Source organism: Thunnus albacares, chromosome 1 (assembly GCF_914725855.1).
Source record: "Thunnus albacares chromosome 1, fThuAlb1.1, whole genome shotgun sequence".
Lineage (NCBI taxonomy): Eukaryota > Metazoa > Chordata > Actinopteri > Scombriformes > Scombridae > Thunnus > Thunnus albacares.
Window position 1 is genome coordinate 24277647 of NC_058106.1, and position 20033 is coordinate 24297679.

Sequence of the window (20033 nt, forward strand, 5' to 3'; positions counted from 1 at the left end):
TTCAAATGTATTTCTGAATATATTTCAAAAGTTTTAAATAAATCTTATGGATTAGAAAAAGATTAATTACTGTTGGTACTCACAAAGGCATAATCCATTTACTGTAAATGGGTGACTCCTTACCTCTTAGAACTCCCACCCATTGCTTACAATGTTTTGCCCTGCCATGCATTAATCCAACCTGTGATCCCGAGGTAAGACCCGACCCCACCCGACACAGTGATTAATGCTTTAGAAGGATTTGTAAAATCATCCACGATTAAAGAAAATTACCTGATCTAGATATCAATCACTTCTTTACTCCCTCAATCACCTCAATCTAACATGAGGCACACAAAACGAAAATCTTTGGATAGCTTTAATATAATTTTTTTATATGGTTTATATAAATTAATGGCATTAATGTACATATCGACAAGAACTGACTGATATTTATTTTTCAGTGAATTTATTTTTGTATTTCACTTCAACTATGTGAAATTCATTTATTAACAGCTCTGTGCCTTGATTTATGTTCCTTGCTCGCAGCTCAAATAACTAAAGAAGAAAAGAAGGTGAAAAAAGAGGAGGAATGAAGAGAAGACGGAGGATTTGTCCTCAGCGACTCCTGCATGTTGACTGTTTTGTGCCACGAGAAACTCTTCACCTGCTTCACAGACATTGTTGTATTCGCGTAATTTCCCTCTTCTGCAATCATCTTGCATCTCGTCATCCTCAATGTATGTTATGATGTGTAGCGCTGGGTTTCTGAACCTACTGAGGGTCATGTCCGCTGTTCATTAATAGAGAAACAGTAGTATTTCTGTATTATTTGTCAAATTCATTCATGCTTTGTCACTCTATTCCTCATCCATTTCAAAGACTATATTTAAATGAAAAAATGTGTCTAGTAAATATGGATAATAGCCAAAGAAAGTAACTCTATTTATGAAATTTATTTATGATTTGTCATCCTGTTTCTCACTTACTTCAATTAACAGAGGAAAAAATTTGATTGTAATGTTTGGTTTTGTTTGTGTGCATACAAAGGTCAATATATTTGCTTCAAAAACCCAAAACACTGAGTGGTTTCCTTCATTTATATTAGCAGTAGCAGTACTCTGCAAGAGTAATAGTGCACAGGTGCTGCTCCTGAAATTGCCAACATGATTATTGTAGCAACCATGGTATACAGAAAATGCATAAAGCATGCCACTGATACTCAGAAGTCCAGTGGAATGAACAAAAGTTGTCGAGGGCTTAGTTTTATTGTAGCAAAGCCGTGCTAAAGCCAAAGGTGTGAGGCATGTGCCTAATGTCCACACCACAGATGGATGTGTGTGAAGGGTTGGAATAGCTGGAATGTCCTTTTACCACAGAGGACATCTGTCAGGGAAGTGGAACACATGGTGGTTTTCGTCAAGCAGCTAGGGGCTGTCGTAGCGTCATAGTTATCCCTTTGATGCCTTTAATGTAAATATTTCCTGCGCCCTCTCAACGTACAGCTGCAAAAGATCCAACCAGCCTTGTACTTGTCACAGGGTCTCTATTAACATGACGGATGTCTAACAGCGCCTCCATTTCTGCCAGGTGTTTTGACACGCGGTTTCACCAAAATTCACAAATATGACAAGGCTCAGAGTTAAATAGGACTTATTGAATTTCATGTCTGTTTCTTTATGCAATCACAGAGGTTATTTTTCACTCGTCACCAAGTTGCAGTTCACTACACGAGTGAAGGGAGCCAGCAGTGGTGGACAACATGACTTGTGAGTGGAGGTGAAAGGAAACTCCACGGAATGGCATTATTTGTCATTGAAACTGAAAACACTGTCAGAGTCTTATACATGTTGACAGGCTTTCAAAGTTCTACTAGTACACCTAATGTGTTACCCCTCAACATATTTGAATGGGAAACTTAATGAAAATAGTTTAACAAGACAAAGAGTCTGCAGCCATGCTAGCAGCTCTGTGAGGCTACGCTTTGAGCTAAATGCTAACATGCTCAGAGATGCTGATGTTTAGTAAGTATAATGTTTACTATATTCACCATCTGAATTATCATGTTAGAAGTAAACACAAAGTAAAACTAAGGTTGACGGGAATGTTATTAGTTTTGCAGGTATTTTGTCATAAACCAAAGTACTGGACAAAGTTAAATGTTAACCCGAGGATGGTGCTAGATCAAAAGTCAATCCCAAAGTTTTAACATTTCATCCTGAGGGTGCATGTTGCACACATAGTGCCTGATTTTGAAATTAATGGACGACCTTTCTTCCCATCTGGCAACTGTGCAGCCTGTCAGAAAGGCTTTTTTTTTTTTTTTTTTTTTTTTTTTAAATAGCATTATAGTAAATATTTTCATTTTCAGGATAAGACACATTGCAACGAAGAGTATTTTCTATAGTATCCCCAAAAATCTATATATGCATCAACTTAAACTGGTGAAGCTGCAGTGAAGTAGGATCAGCAAGAAAGGCGTGATATGACAACAGGTTTTAACAGAGTGAAGAGTACAATCATTTAAGAGATGTGATAAAATAGTTAATTAAGACAAAGGTCACTGCAGTGTTTTAACCTTTAAAACAAAAAGGTAAATAAAAATGCTTGTGTTCTTCCAATTTTATTCATTCACAATTTATAGAATTATTTTTCTACTTGAACAGAATAAAACAACTTGGGGAGATCTCACAAGAAAAAAAAAACTACGAATAAGATTTAATTTGAACTGAAATTAAGTGAGATACTTTTATACTCTGTATTATCCTGCAAGTTCGTGTCTATAAAAGATAAAACAAAAAAAAATTCATAGTTTGGTTAAAAAAAAAAAAAAAAAAAAAAAAAAAAAATCACAGTATACAGTACATAGATTCCTCCCACAATTTGCACTTAACTAAAACGATGATGTACAACCATGTGTCGACATAAAGCCAAGAAAAGCAAACAAAAGGTAACGACAAATGGAAAACAGACTTTTCTTTTACAAAGCACTGCTGGTAGCCACTACAATTACAGGAGGTAGCTTCCTTTACTTAGCATCCCATTCTTGATTACTTGTTTTCTGTTCAAATAATTTACATACAAATACAAAAGAAAACAAACAAACAAACAAACAAAAAAAAAAACAGCAACCAAACTACTGAAAGATTTGTACATTTTCACCAGATGGGACATCAGACATGTCAAACAATCAACGGACATTTTGGTTGGTGCAACAAAATTACACACCCAGTCGAGACGATGCCTACGCAACGACAGAAAATAAACCCACAGATTAGAATTAAATGGTGCATCAAAAGGGCACTAGAATGTCTTGTTGGTGGGAGAAAAAAAAAACGTTTCCCTACATTGCCTAAATTCCTGAGCACTCACATGATGCACACTTGTGGATACATGCTCCGAGGGTGTATCCACCTTAATGTGTACAGTCATGCTCCAGCACACTAAACATCAGTCGATCCCTCATCACACACCTTCTCATTCAGGTCAGCTCTCGAGGTGGAAAGAGATCTACATTAATATGCATCACAATGTAATAATGCTCTTCAGATGACCTACACAGTAAAACCAGACTATACAGACGGAAATGATACTGTAACTGGCTTTAAGTGGAAGCAGTGAATTAGTTTAAAGGTAATTCCTGTTATGTCAACCTTAAACCAGCCTTATTTTACTTCCTTTTATGTCATCATGCCCGTTGATTGAGATCCAAACCTTAGAGCTCTGAGTACCACACACACACAGAAAGAAAAATCCTTACACACTGCAGATACTTGTCCTTAAATATCTGTGGTTGAATAATGATCACCCACATTTCAATTAGAATAGTCCATTTCATACTTTTTGGCACAACTTTCTTGTTGACTCAGCTGGTTGCCAGTCGTGTGCTGGAAGAAGTGGAAGAGTGGGATTACACTCACGTGTTTGACTTGGACGGTGTTCATGTGTTTAACTTGTTGCTCAAAAGCCAAATTATGTTTAATGATAACGTTGAAATCAAGCAGGAGGGGATGTCAGCTATAACTCTTCTCGCAGGTTCAGCCAGTGTGAATAAAGATGATTCAGAGTTTTGAATATCCTGCTTGTTGAAATTTGAGAGGTCAAATAAAGTTTGCTATATTTTTCTTTCAAGCGCTTGTAGGAGACTGATATGAGCTTAAAATAAAAAAGAAATCTAGACATCAGATTAAAACAGGTCGCACGTACAATGCTGAGAAGGACATTTTTGTATGTTTGTTGGGTTTGATGTGTACAAACTGATTATGTAGCTCATCAGTTAAGAAATTAAACGTGATCCAAATCAAAGAGCATGATGCAAAAACTCAGAAAATAAAACCGAGGTTTTAAATACTTGGAATTATTACTAAAAATAATGATCATGTGTGTACTGGTTTTTCTTTTCTTTTGGGATGAAATTAACATTTTAACATAAGAGGTGTAGCTGTCTTGGTGAACACTTGGGTTATACTGTATACTCATCATTCAAAGGCCACCTGAAATCATCTCTGCTGCTCAAACAATAAATAACAACACCACTCAAAACCACCAAGCGTAGTTGTTGCTAAAACAGTGATATCTGCTACTTTTATCACATTCTTAGTCTTAGTAACTTAAAGCAAAGACGTGTTTATTATAGACTGGCATATACTTATATACCATTATCACACTAATCACAGGCAGGTAGGGCAGAAGTTATTGCTGACGTTACATTAATCCTCTCTGTTAGGTGAAGAACACCTGAAAGTTACATTCACAAGGAAAAGTCTAGGGTGATTATTACATTTGCTACATTTATGTAAAAAAAAAAAAAAAAAAAAAAAAAAAAAAATCAAGGTATAAAATCAACAGTTGCTGTGAAGAAGCTTTAAAAATTGACAAGATGTATAACAATTAAAAACTAAATTTAAAAAGCTTATAAGTACAGGTAAAACAGAGAAATCACAAAATCCTTGAACATAAATTGAGGCTTGCATCATCATGATATCCAATCGAAAGCAAGAGGCAGGCACTGGTGGCGAGATTTTCCTTTTGCAGCTTCCTTTTGTCGACCAGCGTGTAACATGATGCGCTCAGTTCAGCTCAGTTTGACCACTGCTGGGCAAAACATACACTTAGAAATAGTCTCCAAGTTCAAAAAGCATACCAAGAGTTCCCTTTAAATGATGGGTTGCATCTCTGTTTACACAGTAATTACAAACATAAGTGCTGGCTGAATAGTCTTTTAGCAGGGTAGTTGGCACATTTTGTTGTTTGATATAAAAATGTAGCATCTTAATTCACATGACAGAGAGATCTGTGCACACAGACGTACTGGAGCTCTGAAGCATCCTTAGTCTTTGACTCGAGGTATGTTGTATGAGTAGTGTACGAGAGGAAGGCCTCTGCTCTGACAGAAACAGGCTCTGCTGCAGGCCTGAACCTGGTCTGAGCTGTCCGACACAAACGAGTCCCCCTCGTCCGCGTACTCAGACTGAGCGGAGGGTGTGCTGCTGTCTGCCCAAAACCCCTCGGTGCGCTGGCACACCGCAGCTCCCGCCAAGAGGGTGGGACAGCTATGAGACTTTACCAAGTGTCTACAGACTGTGGAGGATGAGGGGGAGGAGCAGGTCCTGGCATGCAGTGCTGCCTCACACTGTTCACATACAACTGTCTCTCCACAAAGCTGTGAGTACACCCCACAGTCAAAGCCTAGGTGAGTGGAGGAGCCTCCGTCCGTGAGCTCCGACCCTCCGCCACCATCATCTCTGTGACTTTCAGCGCCAGCCTTCACCTCCCTGGTCAGACCTCCGTGGCCGCGTAGCCTCAGCCAGTCCTCCCTGAAGGCCGGGCTGAAGAACACGTACAGCACTGGGTTGAGGCACGCAGGCAGCGGGAAGAAAATGAGAGTGACAGACTTGGCAATCTCTGGGCCACCGGCTGTAGAGCCAGTCAAGAGAGGAGCGAAGGAGAAAGCTGCTACAGGGCAGAAGAAGATGCAATTGGTGAAGATAAGCCAGGCTACATGGCGCAGGGCACCTGTCTGCTCTGGGTCTGCCAGCTCCACCCTGCCCAGTTGGCAGTACAGCTGAGTGTACACAGCTGCAGTGAACAGGTAAGCCAGCGCGTTGAGCAGCACCAGAACGACTGTGACACTCAGAGCTGGACTCTCGCCACCAGCGAAGGGCAGGCAGAGAGGAGAGGCAGACTGGCCACTGGAGGTGAGGAGAGGCAGACAGGCTCCAGCAGCAGCCAGCAACCCCAGGAGTCCTGCAGCGAGGCTGAAGCGTCGATCTCCTCTCCAGCATCCGCGATGGCTGCCGCCGTTCCTCCTGGGTGACATCAGTACCTTCCCGAGAATCTCCCGCACGGCCACGCTGCGCTCCACGGCTGCCAGCGAGAGTAACAGGACTGCCCACTCCGACGAGAAGACGGCCAGAGCTCCCGTGACCTGACAGCCGGGCCCCATCTCCCACCACACACCGAACTCAGCAAAGGTGCCCCAGGTGGCGACGTCAAGCACGGTTAGCACGCCGACATACAGGCCTGTAAGCAGGTTGGCCAGCGCCAGCAGTCCCATCAGTAGCCTCGCTGGAGAGAGAGATGGGGTCAGGGAGTGGGAATGGCCTGTGGCTCGGTGTGTGGGGGAGAAGGTGGCTACCAGCACCAGGCTGTTAAAGACCAGGGACACCAAGCAGATGAACCAGACTGTCAGACGAATCATCCAGTTGCCCAGGAGGTGCTCACAAGGTTTAAAGGCTCCTGAACAAGGAAACAGTGTGGTTGTTAAATAACAGTAAAGCTTATTTCAAAGCTCTAAGTAAACACACAGACACAGAAGTAAAGAGCTGATAAATGCTCACCTGGTGAAGGAGAGCAATGCATAATCATTGAGATTCTTTCCACATCATCCCCACCTAAAATGGAAAATCAAATGTAACAAAAATGTTAAAAAGCAGATCATAATCCAAAATTGTAGCCCTGCCAAAAAAAAGTCTGTTCCATAGAAGTACAATATGTTATAATGCACAACTGCATTTGTTTGACAAGGAGAAATTCAAGACTCAGATCTTGTGTATCTGCTATAACAATCTACATTAATTACATTTTATCATTATGATCTAACAGTCCAGAAAAATAAGAACAAAATCTTCCAGAACCTGAAAACTAAACTGTTTAGTACAAATGTTTATTTTCCTGCCATTTTGGACTGATAAGAAAATGGGAGAATGGGTATTACAAATATTTGCTTCTCAGTGATCTAAATCTGAAGCAAATGGTTTGTTTTGAGAAAACTGTAAACTGTCAAGAAAGTTGCACATTGCTTTTTCCTTCAACTTTATACATTTGCATATTTAATTAAAAATTATTTAATTTATTAACCATGTAGTTTTGGATCATTAGGAGCATAGGAAACATATATTTAGACAATATTCTGATCACAATAAATGGTCACTGATCCAAAAGATAATAACATGTAATACTGTATGAACAGCTGAAAAACCAAGCAGGCTTATGTCAAAAAATAAAAATAAGAAAAGTAGTTTAATGTCTACATTTGATATGTGGTTGTCTGGTTGAAATAAATATTGTCAAGTGTCAGTATGCTCTTGTACCTCAATGTTTACATGACAATCTCCATCAAAAATCTTAGAAAATAAATAAAACAGTTTAGTTAACATGTAAGTAAGTAAAATTTATTTATATATTGCTTTTCATAGACAGTCACGAAGTGCTTTACATGAGCATGACACGACATACAAAAAGAAAGAACTACCAGATGAAGTGACCTCCCAAGTCACTTAATTTAAAAAGTACAAATTAAAAAACAGAATACACAAAAAAACATAATCTGCGGTAAAAAAAAAAAAACACACAATAAAAACATAAAACGCTGACTTGTTGCTTACAAGTTACCCAATCCGTTGTCTAAACAGGTGTGTTTTTAGCTGCTTTTTAAATGAATCAACAGAATAAGCAGACATCTGTTCCGAGGAAAAGGCTGTAACTGCAGCACACCCACCTGTTGATTTCTTTACGTCATTATCCTCAGAAGAACTCGTTAGTGAGTCACATCCAACAAATGCACAACACTGGTAGGCGTATGGGACAGAGATGGACCTACAAACAAACAAACAATCATTTAGGAAGGTTGAGCGAGCTCCAGTGTCGATACTGCAGATGCTCCAGATCTTAACACCAAATTAGGAAAAGCATAAATAACGTGTTTGCAGTAAATATTTGTCCCCTCCGATTTTGTTCAATAATATTTGGATGTTTCCACTGCGTGTCTACAATTGTAGAGAAAACAGATTCAGCTGAAAGCCATCTGCCTGGATTTCTCATTAAATGCAAGAGAGGAGGTGGAGGAGTTTTTTCTCTGTTTGTCAGTCTGTCACATGTGAGTAACACGCAAAGAGACGAGAAAAGAGAGAGAGAGAACTTTCTACATCATGTTTGCCCTCTTTGTGGTGCAGAAAATGTGTTTTGGGTGCATGAACACTCCAGATTCAGACATTAATTATTTTAGATTATGAGATTGAAGTACTTATTGATAAAAAAAAATATTAACACAGTTATATACTAAAGATTCAAGAAAATTTAGGATGAAATGATAACACAATCAAAAACTACATGAAAAACTGTATGTTTAGAAATTGCAAAGAGATTTTATGCCCCTCGCCTTGGTAAAAATAAAAAAAAAAGTTAAAAAAATGTGTTAAATATTTCTACATCCTTTCCTAAATACTTACTAAATAACAGGACACAGGAACAAAAATGTTTTTTCTCACCTGAGTTTGGGTAAGTTTCTCGCAGTCAGCACATTTTTCATCTGCGGGTTCCCTGAGAGTTTCAGTTGACTGAGGGCACTCAGTCCAGTTGTTGGAAGCACTGTCAGAGAGTTCATGCTCAGATCTCTGCAGAAAAATGATTTCATATGTGCGGTTTAATACTCTGTACGATACAGGCAGTCAAACCAGATGTTGAAGTGTAATTGCATTTGTTCTGTACTTATTATGATTAAAAAAGACAGTAGGGTCATACTCACAGGTTGGTGAGTGCAGTGAGGGTGAGGAAAGCATCTCTGTGGATGATTCTGATTTCATTTCTGCTCAGGTCTCTGTGTAAAACCAGAACAATGAGCTCACCATGAAACATTTCATTTACAGCGTCCCATGTGTGTGTTTGTGGGTTTCTGTGTGCGTACGGCTGAAAGGACTTACAGTAAACGTAGAGCAGAGAGACCTTGAAAAGTGTCCCTGTCAATTTGTTGAATGTGGTTGTGCTGAAAGCTTCTATTGAATGCAAAGAAGAATTTATCAGATACACGAACAAGAAAACAATTGCCTGAATTGTTTATTATTAAAGAATATGGATTATCTTTCAATCTTAGAATAAAGAATGTCTTTTAAGCTCCAGTATCCCTTTATGAAATGATATTTGAAATGATTTCAACACTTACATCTCCTGCAGTCGGACACAGCCCTGAAGAGATGGGAGATCCTTGATCTCATTGTAGGACAGGTCTCTGATGGAGGAGCAATTTGAAATGAAAGAATGAAGGTCTACAATTTCCCTATTTCATGAGGACACTTTTCAAAAATGCTGCATTTTTAGCGAAAATGGAAATCCAAATACTTTCTGTAGCAGTGTTAACACCATACTTTTCATTTATGGAATGTGTATTTTATTGTTGTTACAAGTTGTAGATTATATTTTGTGTAAAAATCTTGTGTTGGAAGTGTACACTGAAGTGAAAAAATTAAGAATAAGAATACTTCAACCATCAAGCTATAAAGAAATAAGTGCTACTGTCTGGTAAATTCAAAGTTATCTTAAATCTTGAGCAAGTACAAATATATGAGGAAGATCTGTTTCAGGTGCTGCTGCAGGTGACAGGAAAGGAAAAGTCTCTTACAGAGTCCGGAGCAACTTGAGATCCTCACACAGATCAGCGGGGATGGACGATATCTTGGTTCCTGACAACGTTCTGGAAATGAAAAAACACCATCAGTCACCACAAAGACAACAGCACTCACAGGCACACATGCTGCATTCAGTTTCACTCACAGGCTCTCAAGGTTGTTAGTCAATGTGAGGATCGGGAAGTCCTGCATCATACTGGCCCCCCGCAACATCCTGGAACACACAATAAAAAAAATAAAACATAATTGACATAAGACACAAAGATCATTGAAACACACTTTGATTGTTATTTTTAAATATTTCAATCATCACTGACTATTTTGCTTGTTATGAAACCTCTCTTAAGAAACTCGGACAGAACTTGTTAACAGATTTTTCAGGAGTCGTGTCTGACAGCGGGACTTACAGTGAGTGGAGGTCAGACAGATTCTGGAAAGCCGAAGCACCCACGAAGGACAGAGGGTTGTCATAAAGATGTCTGGGAGGGCAGTGAGACCAGAGGGAGAGAGTTCAAACCAAAATAATTTACTATGCAAGAATGGCACCATCTTCTGGACAATCATCTACTGAAGCCTCACACTCATATCACATATCAGCTAACACTGTATGTGTGCTTATCAGAAAGCATACTGTGCATTGTGCACGCTGGCATTTGTACAAATCTGAGCTATTAGTGTGCTATGTCTGTTTCTAAGTAGTGTCAGTGGATCAGAGGGGGAGACCTTACATGGTTCGCAGCAGGGGGTTGTTATGGAAGGCCCCTTCAGGTATGGAAGCAATATCATTGCTGTGAAAGCCACTGCAGGAAGAAGGTCAAGGAGACATTGTACATGTTAAGACATTTTGTTGTGTACAAACCTAATATACATGAAAGTCAAGTCGACATATGCAAAATCCAACAAGACTAAGTCAAAACCTTGTATACGTCTGGACCGTGTATGAAACGCTAGAGGGCTTTTAATATAAAACGACAGATACAGGAAGTGGTGACACGTGACGACCAAGCCCTCAGGAAGTGCGCTGGGCTTTGACTGAAGCCAATATGACATAGGGCCTTTCTCAATATCAAGTATGGCAAGTTCGGACCTGCGTATTTGCTGGTTCGGAGTTGACGAGTTCAACTCGAGAGTACAAACGTCCAAGGATGGGAGGATGCTGAACGATCATTCTGCCTGCTGACAGCAGCAGCTCAGCTTCAACACAACTACCTGACTGTATTGTGACATAATCATCTCAACTCAAAGCTCCGCTAGCACTGTTTTTCTCATAAAAAGTAACCTCACTGACAGAGAGATGCAGTAAATTATGTTAGGCAGTCTGTTATGTAACTGTACAAATCCAAACTGTTATGTAGCTTAACAAAATATAACAATATAACAATTTTAAAACATTTATTGTTATTGAAAGTTGGTGATATGTGTACATATAGAGCCCCTGAGGCATCGCTGTTGTTCTGTCCAGCAAAAACATGAAGCTTCACTTTATATTCAGACAAACTAATGTGGCAGCTACAATTCATCTGTGAGACCAACATTTATCTTTCAAAAGGAATTATATCATATATCAAAATGTTACAGAGACATTAGCGGTAAATTAACAAAGAGCTGCACAGATCAGTTCATCAGATCATGTTCTCCCTGTCATGATGACAGACGTTGACCAGCTGATCAACTCAGGAGTATGGAGGGTAGACAGTGCCAATTTAAGGATTATCAGGAGCAGGAGAAGAAGCAGTCTACTTTCCCGTCGCCGTCAGACCATGTGGAGTTTTGAATGAGACTGATTGGGACTGCAGATGAAAGACCGTTGACGACGTTAAGGCGGGTAGATGCTAAGGAGGAAGTTAATTTAAGACCAATCTGCGTAGGTAAGTTACTGGCTCACTAAGGTCACCTCTTAAATTTCCGCTGGTAGGGTGTTTGGGTGAAGACTTAATGCTGCGGTTTGTAAGAAGGCGAGTTAAAATTCAGGCTTTTAAAATATGTTTTATATATTATTTAACTTTCCCACCACAACTCTAATGCAGTTACTATCAAGTTAATCATTAATGCTAAGTGTAAATGACCCCAATACAGTGAGTTTCATGTGTGTAAAGTCTGCGTTCATAAATGTGTTATATTGCTTTTATTTTATTTATCATCAACAGGGAAGTGCTTATTTTGAAAAGACACCAGATGCATGTAACATGCGTAAATAAATAGTAAGTCACACTGGCGGCTGTGCACAGATCCTCTTTTCTCATGTAAATGTCACACGATAGTCTCCTTCGTTAGGTAATGGTGGCACTATCCACTCGCCATACAGGAGTCGCGCTGCTAGCTGGTCTCACTCAGCCAGCGGCTCCTTAGAGCTCCGAAAACGTTGGAGCAAATTTCCAAATAGGTGTTATTTGGATAAACTGACAAAACATCGGGAGTCTGAATGGCCACTTTCTCGTCTGAAAAAATATTAAAATTTAATAAAGTGACATATTAACAGTCCTACATGAAAAATTACAACCGTTTAATTTTTGCTGGTTGGTGTGAAATGCATTCTGGGATACTTAGCTTTAGCTAGGGATGGGAATTGATAAGATTTTAACTATACCAATACCAATGTCATTATCGATTCTGCTTACTGGTCCGATTCTTTATTCCCTTACTTGAACTTGTCATTTTACAGACATTACAACTGGCACTGTTGTCATCTGTCTTTGTGAAATGAAGCTTTGGACCGTTTTTTCCTCTCCGCCATGACTCCATCTTGTTTCAAGTTTCCAGCAGCATAAACATGAGTTTGACGTCATTGTTTTTGCAATGAGCAACTGTCAGAAAAACATGCCGGCATCTATAAAAGGAAGTGATAAGCTCAGAGGCATACGATTGCGATGGATTGGACAATTTAGAACCAGTTCTGAACTGGAAGCAGTTCTCAGTTCCCATCCCCAGTGTCGGCCGCCTTCAGTAGAACAATGTTTTTACTTCATCACTCAGTGAGTCAGTCAGTGAGTCAGGGACAGACATTCGCGTTTTTGGGTTGGCCCTGCTGTTGCGATGTAGCCAAAAATATAAATCTCAAAGATGATGATACCAAAGACAAGTAAAAACTAATCTAGCACAAACAAAACAAGTCAATTAAAGTCTGCGGTAAACTTTAACGGAAATGTAGGTCTGTCCCTTTATTTAATGAATCCATTAATTAATGAATGAGACACTGAACAGAAAAAACAGATTAGGACTTGTGGTTTTTAGCCTTTAACATAAAAGCACATATTTTGAAACTTAATTTATTTCCATTTAATAATTACATCCACGAGATGAGATCTCAGACAAATAACGATTTCGTAATAACATGATAAATATGATGTGTGTCATTTTTTTTACCTGAGATGTCTGTATATGAATAGGAACCATACTTGACAGTTACTTGACTGCAGATTACAAATGTTACTTGGCATACTACAGTTTTTTAGTCCATAGCTATTTTGTCATATTTCACTATTTTTCATTGACAAGCCTAATTCACATACTGATGAGCAGACTGCTATCTGACTTTAGTATCAACACAATATATTTCCCTCAGGAAGCAGAAACAGGACTATATACTCACAGCTCTTTGAGTTTGGGCAGGGCCTCTATTGCTCTGGGAAAAACCACGAGGTTGTTGAAATTAAGATCTCTGGGATGAGACAGAGAGACACAGGAAGTTAGTCTGGCATTTTGATATGACAAAGTCATTGCCTCTAGACCACATTTATACATACAAATAAAAATATGTTATAAGTATAATTAAGTATTGATATTAGTTGTGTTAATCACCAACTATTTTGATGATCGATTAGTTGTTTTGAGTCATTTTTTGAGAAGAAGAAGAAAATTCCCACATTCTCTAATTCCAGCTTCTTCAATGTTAATATTTTCTGGTTTCTTTAGTTCTCTATTATAGCAAACTAAATATCCTTGGGTTTTGGACTGTTGGTTGGGACAAAACCAGAAATTTGAGGATGTCACTTTAGGCTGTGGGAAACAGTGAGTTACATTTTTCACCCTTGAAAAATTTTTTAAAAATAATCGACAGATTAATTGATAATAATTGTTAAATGCAGCCCTATTGAATTTACACATTGTCTATTGGACTTTGAGTGTTAGGGGCCCGTTATCACAAACATCCCATTGTACTTTGTTAAAACACTAGAACCTCTTCCAAACACAGAACATTATAAGCAGGTGAACCATGGAGCTAAAACTAAGAGATTGCATATGAATCGTTATGTCATTTTTTTAATTAATTGAGCAATTGTTTAGTCTTCATAATGTCATAAAATAGTTCTCAAAAGTTCTGACAACCCATGGTGATGTCTGACCAACAGTCCAAAACCCAACGCTATTAAATGTACAATGATATAAAACAGAGAAAAGCAGAAAATCTTCACATCTGGGAAGCTGACACTAGCAAATGTTCAACATGTTTGCTAAGTGTTGTCTGTGCTGCTTTATTATGTAGGAAAATTCAAACATTGGATCATACTGGGTACCAGGAGACTTTATTTTAAATGTCTCAGATTGGGATCAGGGATGAAAAAAAAAAGTTTGTCTCCTGTAAAGGTCTGTGTGTTGTACAGTGGCTGTTTTGCCATTAGGTAATAGTGTCACTAAAAGATTTTTCATGGCTGTGTGGCAGGAGGAAGTGAGCAGTGGGAGGGCAGATTTGATAAGCATCATGTACTTTGCTCTATTTATCCTAGAGCAATTATAGGAGGAAGTGGACACAATGATGTCTGGAGGACCGGAGCAGAGGTGGGTGGGGGAGCTGTTAGCATACACAAACACGTGCGCACACACACACAGACACACAGACACAAGCTACTGTATGACTGTGAACTTACAGTGTCTCCAGGTTCACTAGACCAGCAAAACAGTTGTCTCCTATCTCCTTAATTCTGTTGTTGTGAAGATGCCTGGAGAAAAAAAAAAGTTTTAGTTTGTTTTTTAATTTGTCAAATTTTCAGACCATGAAAAAAGACACATACAAAAGCAATCTTTCAAATTTAACATTGGTTTTCCAGTTATGGTGTAATCATACCACTCTGGACTCCCAACTTTGCAGCTTTTTAATGTCACAGTGTGATTTGTCAATCAGATGTCTGCACTGTATGTGTACATGCAGAAGGTTTTTCTTGCCTAATAGATTCAAGGTCTTTTCTTCCTGTTTATCCTGACGTGTTTATACTAACCCTGCAGCAATACCACTCAATATGCCTGCGTGTGTGTGCTTGTGTGCGAATGTATAACAGCAGCAGTGAAAAAATGTCAGTTTGGAACAATCTTTCAGATTTGTAATGCACTACATATTTGTACACGTTTCTCTCATGGAATGTTTTAGCATATCCATTGCATAAAACAACAACATAATCTTGATTTTACATTATGTCTCGGAGTCGAGCAACTTTTTCAAAGTGTCATTAACATTCAAATTCAAACCCCGATGGCACATTTCACTGCAAAAACACAGCAGGGCATGAGGAGCAACCCATTTTGTTGACTTAATAGCTGTAAGCTGTGTAAATAAATATTATATTTGTGTTTTGAATTGAGTTTGCAGTCGCTCAGAGGATACATTCAGAGCTGGAGCACAGCACAAGCAGAGGTACTTTGCATTGATTTGTGACAGAATAATGCAGATGATAAATGAACAACTAAATGTCAGGAACAGCTTTTTTAATGTAGAAATGAGCATTAGCGGCATAATTGTACTTACTGCCAGGATGGTCATATACACAGTTGGGTAGAAAGGAGATTTTTTATTTCATTTTTCAAGATAGTTCTTGAAACCCTTTTAAAAAAGTTTTTAAAAGCAGAAAACATTGCCCAACAATTTAATAAAAATGTCAACACACATCACATCACACACTATGACTGTATTTAAATAGCTGTGTGTGTGTGTGTGTGTTACAGAATTTTTTGCAATTGTTGGCTTACAACTTGAGAAATTTTCTGATATACTTCACACCCAATGATTCTTGCTCTTTCAACTACTCCCTCGGGTCATTTTAGCAAACAAGAGAATGTTCTCAGTCAGTGTGCCTGGTTAATTAAGGTTTTAAAAAAAGTACATCAGCAGGTTGTTCCTGCTGAGGTATTTAATTGGTCAATGAAGACTGCGTGCAAAGTTTTTCTGGCTCTACTGGGGAGGTTCACTTTAAAGGTGCTATATGTAAGAATTTTAGTTTAAAACTTTCAAAACTTAACTAAAATTATCAACAGCAGGTGAAGAAATGACAGTTTTGATGTCATGTCAAAGACATCTTTGTACTGTGTTGCAGAGATATCTATTGAAGTTAGCATGCTAACCAGCTAGCCCCAGCTTGTCCTGTCTTATTATACCACTTTGTACCTCAAGAGGCGAGAAATGAGTCACTGTAGTGTCCAGTCTGCCCTCAATCTAACATGAGACAATGAAAAAAAATGAAAAAGTAGCACTGCCCTTCTTCTAGGTTAGATTTATTCAAGCAAACATTAGCTCAACATTAGCATTCAATTGATATTGTTATCATACTAAGTCAAAGTCCTAGTTACTTAGTTTGCTAGCTAACAGAGCACTGATGATGCACTATTGTTTCTTCGCTAATGTAGCATACCCAACCCAATTGGTTCGGAGTATGTAGTATGATTAGACAGGTGGCCAATTCTTACATACAGCACCTTTAATGACTCGGACACCTATTATTATTCAGATAATTTAAATGAATTATGTTCTTGTCAAGTTGGCACCGTCACATTCTGACATTACTTAAGGGGGTATGCAACTGTCAACATGATTTCTGAGTGACTTGGTTGCACGACGTGGCTACTTATACATTATACAGTATATGGTACTGTTCTGGGTGTCTTTTTCAATTTTGATTAGTGGAGATGTTAAATAACACATGTTTCAGGTTTGTATTGACTATCAATAGGGATTATTAAGGCTGTGGCTCAGGAGGCAGAGCAGGTCATCCACTAATCGGAAGATTGGTGGTTCGATCCCAAACTTCTCCAGTCCGTGTGTGTCCTTGGGCAAGATACTGAACCCCAAATCCTGAAGGCTGTGCCATCGGTGCAAGGGTGTGTGTGTGTGTGTGAATGACTGGAAACTCTTGCTGATGAGCAGGCGCCTTGCATGGCAGCCTCGCTATCAGCGTATGAATGTGTGTGTGGATGGGTGAATGTGACATGTAGTGTAAAAGCGCTTTGAGTGGTTGGAAGACTAGAAAGGCGCTGTATAAATGCAGATCATTTACCATTTATTATTTTATGACCTGAATACACCTGAAAAGTTCAACACATACAGCTGAGTGCGCTGGATGGTTGGATGCTTGAAATCACACCCATGGTCTTTTTTTATGCACACGGGACACTGTGACAAAGACCCGAGGGGTCAGAAACATTAGTCCCATAGATATAAAATATTTTACTTCAGTCTATACCACAGTTAGAACAGTATCTTATTATAACTTACAGCACAACTAGACTGGTGAGGTTTGCAAAGGCGTTGTCCGGTATGTACGAGATGCGGTTGAGTGCCAACGTCAGAGCCTGTAGGTTCGCCTGGTGTTTCAGAGAACCAACGGGGACCTCCGTCAGGTTGTTATCATCCAACCACAGATGGCGCAGTTGCTGAAGGCCTTCGAAACTGTCCTCTGGAACAGTGGTAATATGGTTTGCATCCAGGCGACTACAGAACAGAGGAACAAGGAAAAACTCAGATTCATCAAATTAATATGATGTTTAAATGGACGAAGACATTTTACACTGACAAAAAAACGTCAGTGTCAAATGTACACTAGAAAGAAAAGTATTCATAAAAAACTGATGCCATATAAAGATCTTTTTTATTCTATACAAGAAGAAAAAAAATCAATATGTGACAAGAAGCCTAGATGGGCTTTATTGGTTACCTCTACCTAAATAATAAACAGAAATATAAAAAGGAAAAAACAAAGTCACACTGGGATCATAAATGGGATTATAAAACCAAAGTTAAAGCCTTTCATAATATGCTCCAAGAAGAAATTTTAACCCAATAAGAATAATAATTCCATAAATTTGGACCCCTGTATCTGACTGAAAATTGACATTGACCTTTTGTTGTCAGATGTTTGGGAAGATGAAATGATCTGGAATATTTCCTTCTTTGAATTGTATCTTGAATATGAAAGTCAATATTTGGAAAATGTTTATATCATAAATTATGAGAAGTGGATGGTGGTGTTTGGTTTATTTAGGAAAAGGAAAGCAGAAATTAGCCTGGAGCTAGGAGATCTGGAAGATGAAGTCTCTTTAGTTTATCTTGGGTTTGCAGAGGATGACTACACGCTGAACTCCAATGATTTTATTTCATCCCCAACATTTCAACCACAGTGAAAGGTCTTCGAATTATGTCACTGCAGTAACCATCACCTAATTCATGATGTGCTCCTGTTGATTCTACCCATTTAGCCACACCCAGTATACCTCCAAATAGAGCCACACAGTAGCGTTTGTACAACCTCAAATATTTCCTCGCAGAGCAGAGAGGCAGCAGCTCAACTGCAAGATCCTCCTGGACTCATCTGATTCTTTGTTCATTATTTGTTGTTCATTGTTTATCTTGTGACTGTAGGCCAAGGTTGAAAAAACGACTCACTGGTAAAAAATGAAGAGCTTTACTGGGTGGCTTTACTCCCTGTTTGCCACCACTGTCTAGTGCAATGCCTGCATTATTGCAAACACTGCGATGGTCTAACTCACTGTATTTTTTTAACCCTACTTCTGAGAAATAGCAAGATACCTGAAACCCTCCACTTACGGCAACTCCTCATTTTTTCAAATGACTGATACACATCAAACTTCTAATTACCACTAGGAGGACGACAGGAATGTTTGTAATCTGATTGCCATGGTAAATCTGATATCAGTACACAAACATGACACCAGAGGAAAATATTTCAAATTTCTAACTGGTAATTACTTGACATTATATAATACAGCAATACTCTCAGGTTTCAGGCCGTGAATATTCAGAGAATCCAGTGTCATCAAGTTTGACCACTCCCCATGGACTATACTGCACTACAGAACAGTGACCCCTACAAACTGCCACTAGTTTCATGGTATCAAAGGAAATATTCTTAAAGGAAATTTATATTAGCAGTATTATGAATGCACAAGTGTTCTTTTCACCATCACCACACTGTGTTCTCCGACTATCCTCCCTCACTGAGTGTCTCGCCCTCCCTCAAAATTCCTCAAGTGTCTGGGCTGGAAGAAAAACAGTCTTGATTGACACTTAGCTCTCTAAGGCTTTATACAAACCAAGTCCTGGCTCTGCCGAAGCATATTACTTCAGCAACAGACCTTAAAACCCTCACAGAGAAGAGACATCTGTTAAAAAGAAAGAACAGAGGCAGAAAAAAGGAAAGGGGGGAAGCAGGGGACAAGGGGAGTGGATATAGAGGGGTGATAATAGCTGAAAGCTGGATTTTCAGCACGTTTCTCCAGCTGGATCCATTCCTCCATTAGTCGCTGTCAAACTCAAAAAGGGACAGAGATGGGAGGGGTGGCACAAATGAAGCCATGAACATGCTATGGTCTCAATGAAACTGACATTCAGTAGTGGCAGAAAAACAATATTGAGACAAAGCAGGAGTGGAGCAGGAAATTGTGAGAAGGCTAATAATTATGGAGGAGTAAACATGTGGAAAACCAAACAATTCAACATTAAGGAGGAAAGTTTGCTAAATATCTGCTGAATAAGACTGACCTACATTTGCACAGGGCTTTTGCTGGTCTTAGAGCACAACAAACACTGCAGCATGTGTGAAGTATGCAATATGAGTGGAGCTGCCCCTCGATGACATCAACAATGTCTCAAGTAAATAATGGAGATTTCAACAAATATTCTCTACTTTAAGAACGAGTAACTGCTCTTTACCCTCAACATGTGAGAGTAATGTAACATTTGAGATACTACAATTACAGTAAAAGATGAAGTCACATATTAAACAGAGTGAAATTGAATCAACTGTTCCTTGTGGAACATCAGCTAACTGCCTTAATTCAGTCTGTCATGCTTAAGCTATCTGATGCTCAACATTTGACACGGACTCCATAATTAACTGTGGTGTGAGATGATGAGTTGTTACATAGTTTGAC

The 20033-nt window shown here is 38.9% G+C and overlaps 2 protein-coding genes across 7 annotated transcripts in view; one reads left to right on the forward strand and one right to left on the reverse strand.

The window, feature by feature from the left end:
• Positions 1 to 1058, forward strand: part of mybpc3 (myosin binding protein C3) — a 35437-nt gene extending 34379 nt beyond the window's left edge. For all 6 annotated transcript variants that reach the window (XM_044351143.1, XM_044351180.1, XM_044351153.1 and 3 more), the window contains one exon: positions 529 to 1058. In XM_044351143.1, the coding sequence (XP_044207078.1) occupies positions 529 to 575 (47 nt within the window). In that variant the 3' untranslated portion in view covers positions 576 to 1058. The remainder of the gene's footprint in view (positions 1 to 528) is intronic.
• Positions 1059 to 4585: 3527 nt separating this feature from the next.
• Positions 4586 to 20033, reverse strand: part of lgr4 (leucine-rich repeat containing G protein-coupled receptor 4) — a 36546-nt gene continuing 21098 nt past the window's right edge. Inside the window, exons 5-18 of the mRNA XM_044351202.1 lie at positions 17359 to 17574; positions 14747 to 14818; positions 13471 to 13539; positions 10610 to 10681; positions 10289 to 10360; positions 10027 to 10095; positions 9875 to 9946; positions 9419 to 9484; positions 9180 to 9251; positions 9005 to 9076; positions 8748 to 8873; positions 7979 to 8076; positions 6819 to 6872; positions 4586 to 6717 (exon numbers count right to left, since the gene is read on the reverse strand). Of these exons, the coding sequence (XP_044207137.1) occupies positions 5309 to 6717; positions 6819 to 6872; positions 7979 to 8076; positions 8748 to 8873; positions 9005 to 9076; positions 9180 to 9251; positions 9419 to 9484; positions 9875 to 9946; positions 10027 to 10095; positions 10289 to 10360; positions 10610 to 10681; positions 13471 to 13539; positions 14747 to 14818; positions 17359 to 17574 (2539 nt within the window). The 3' untranslated portion in view covers positions 4586 to 5308. The remainder of the gene's footprint in view (positions 6718 to 6818; positions 6873 to 7978; positions 8077 to 8747; positions 8874 to 9004; positions 9077 to 9179; positions 9252 to 9418; positions 9485 to 9874; positions 9947 to 10026; positions 10096 to 10288; positions 10361 to 10609; positions 10682 to 13470; positions 13540 to 14746; positions 14819 to 17358; positions 17575 to 20033) is intronic.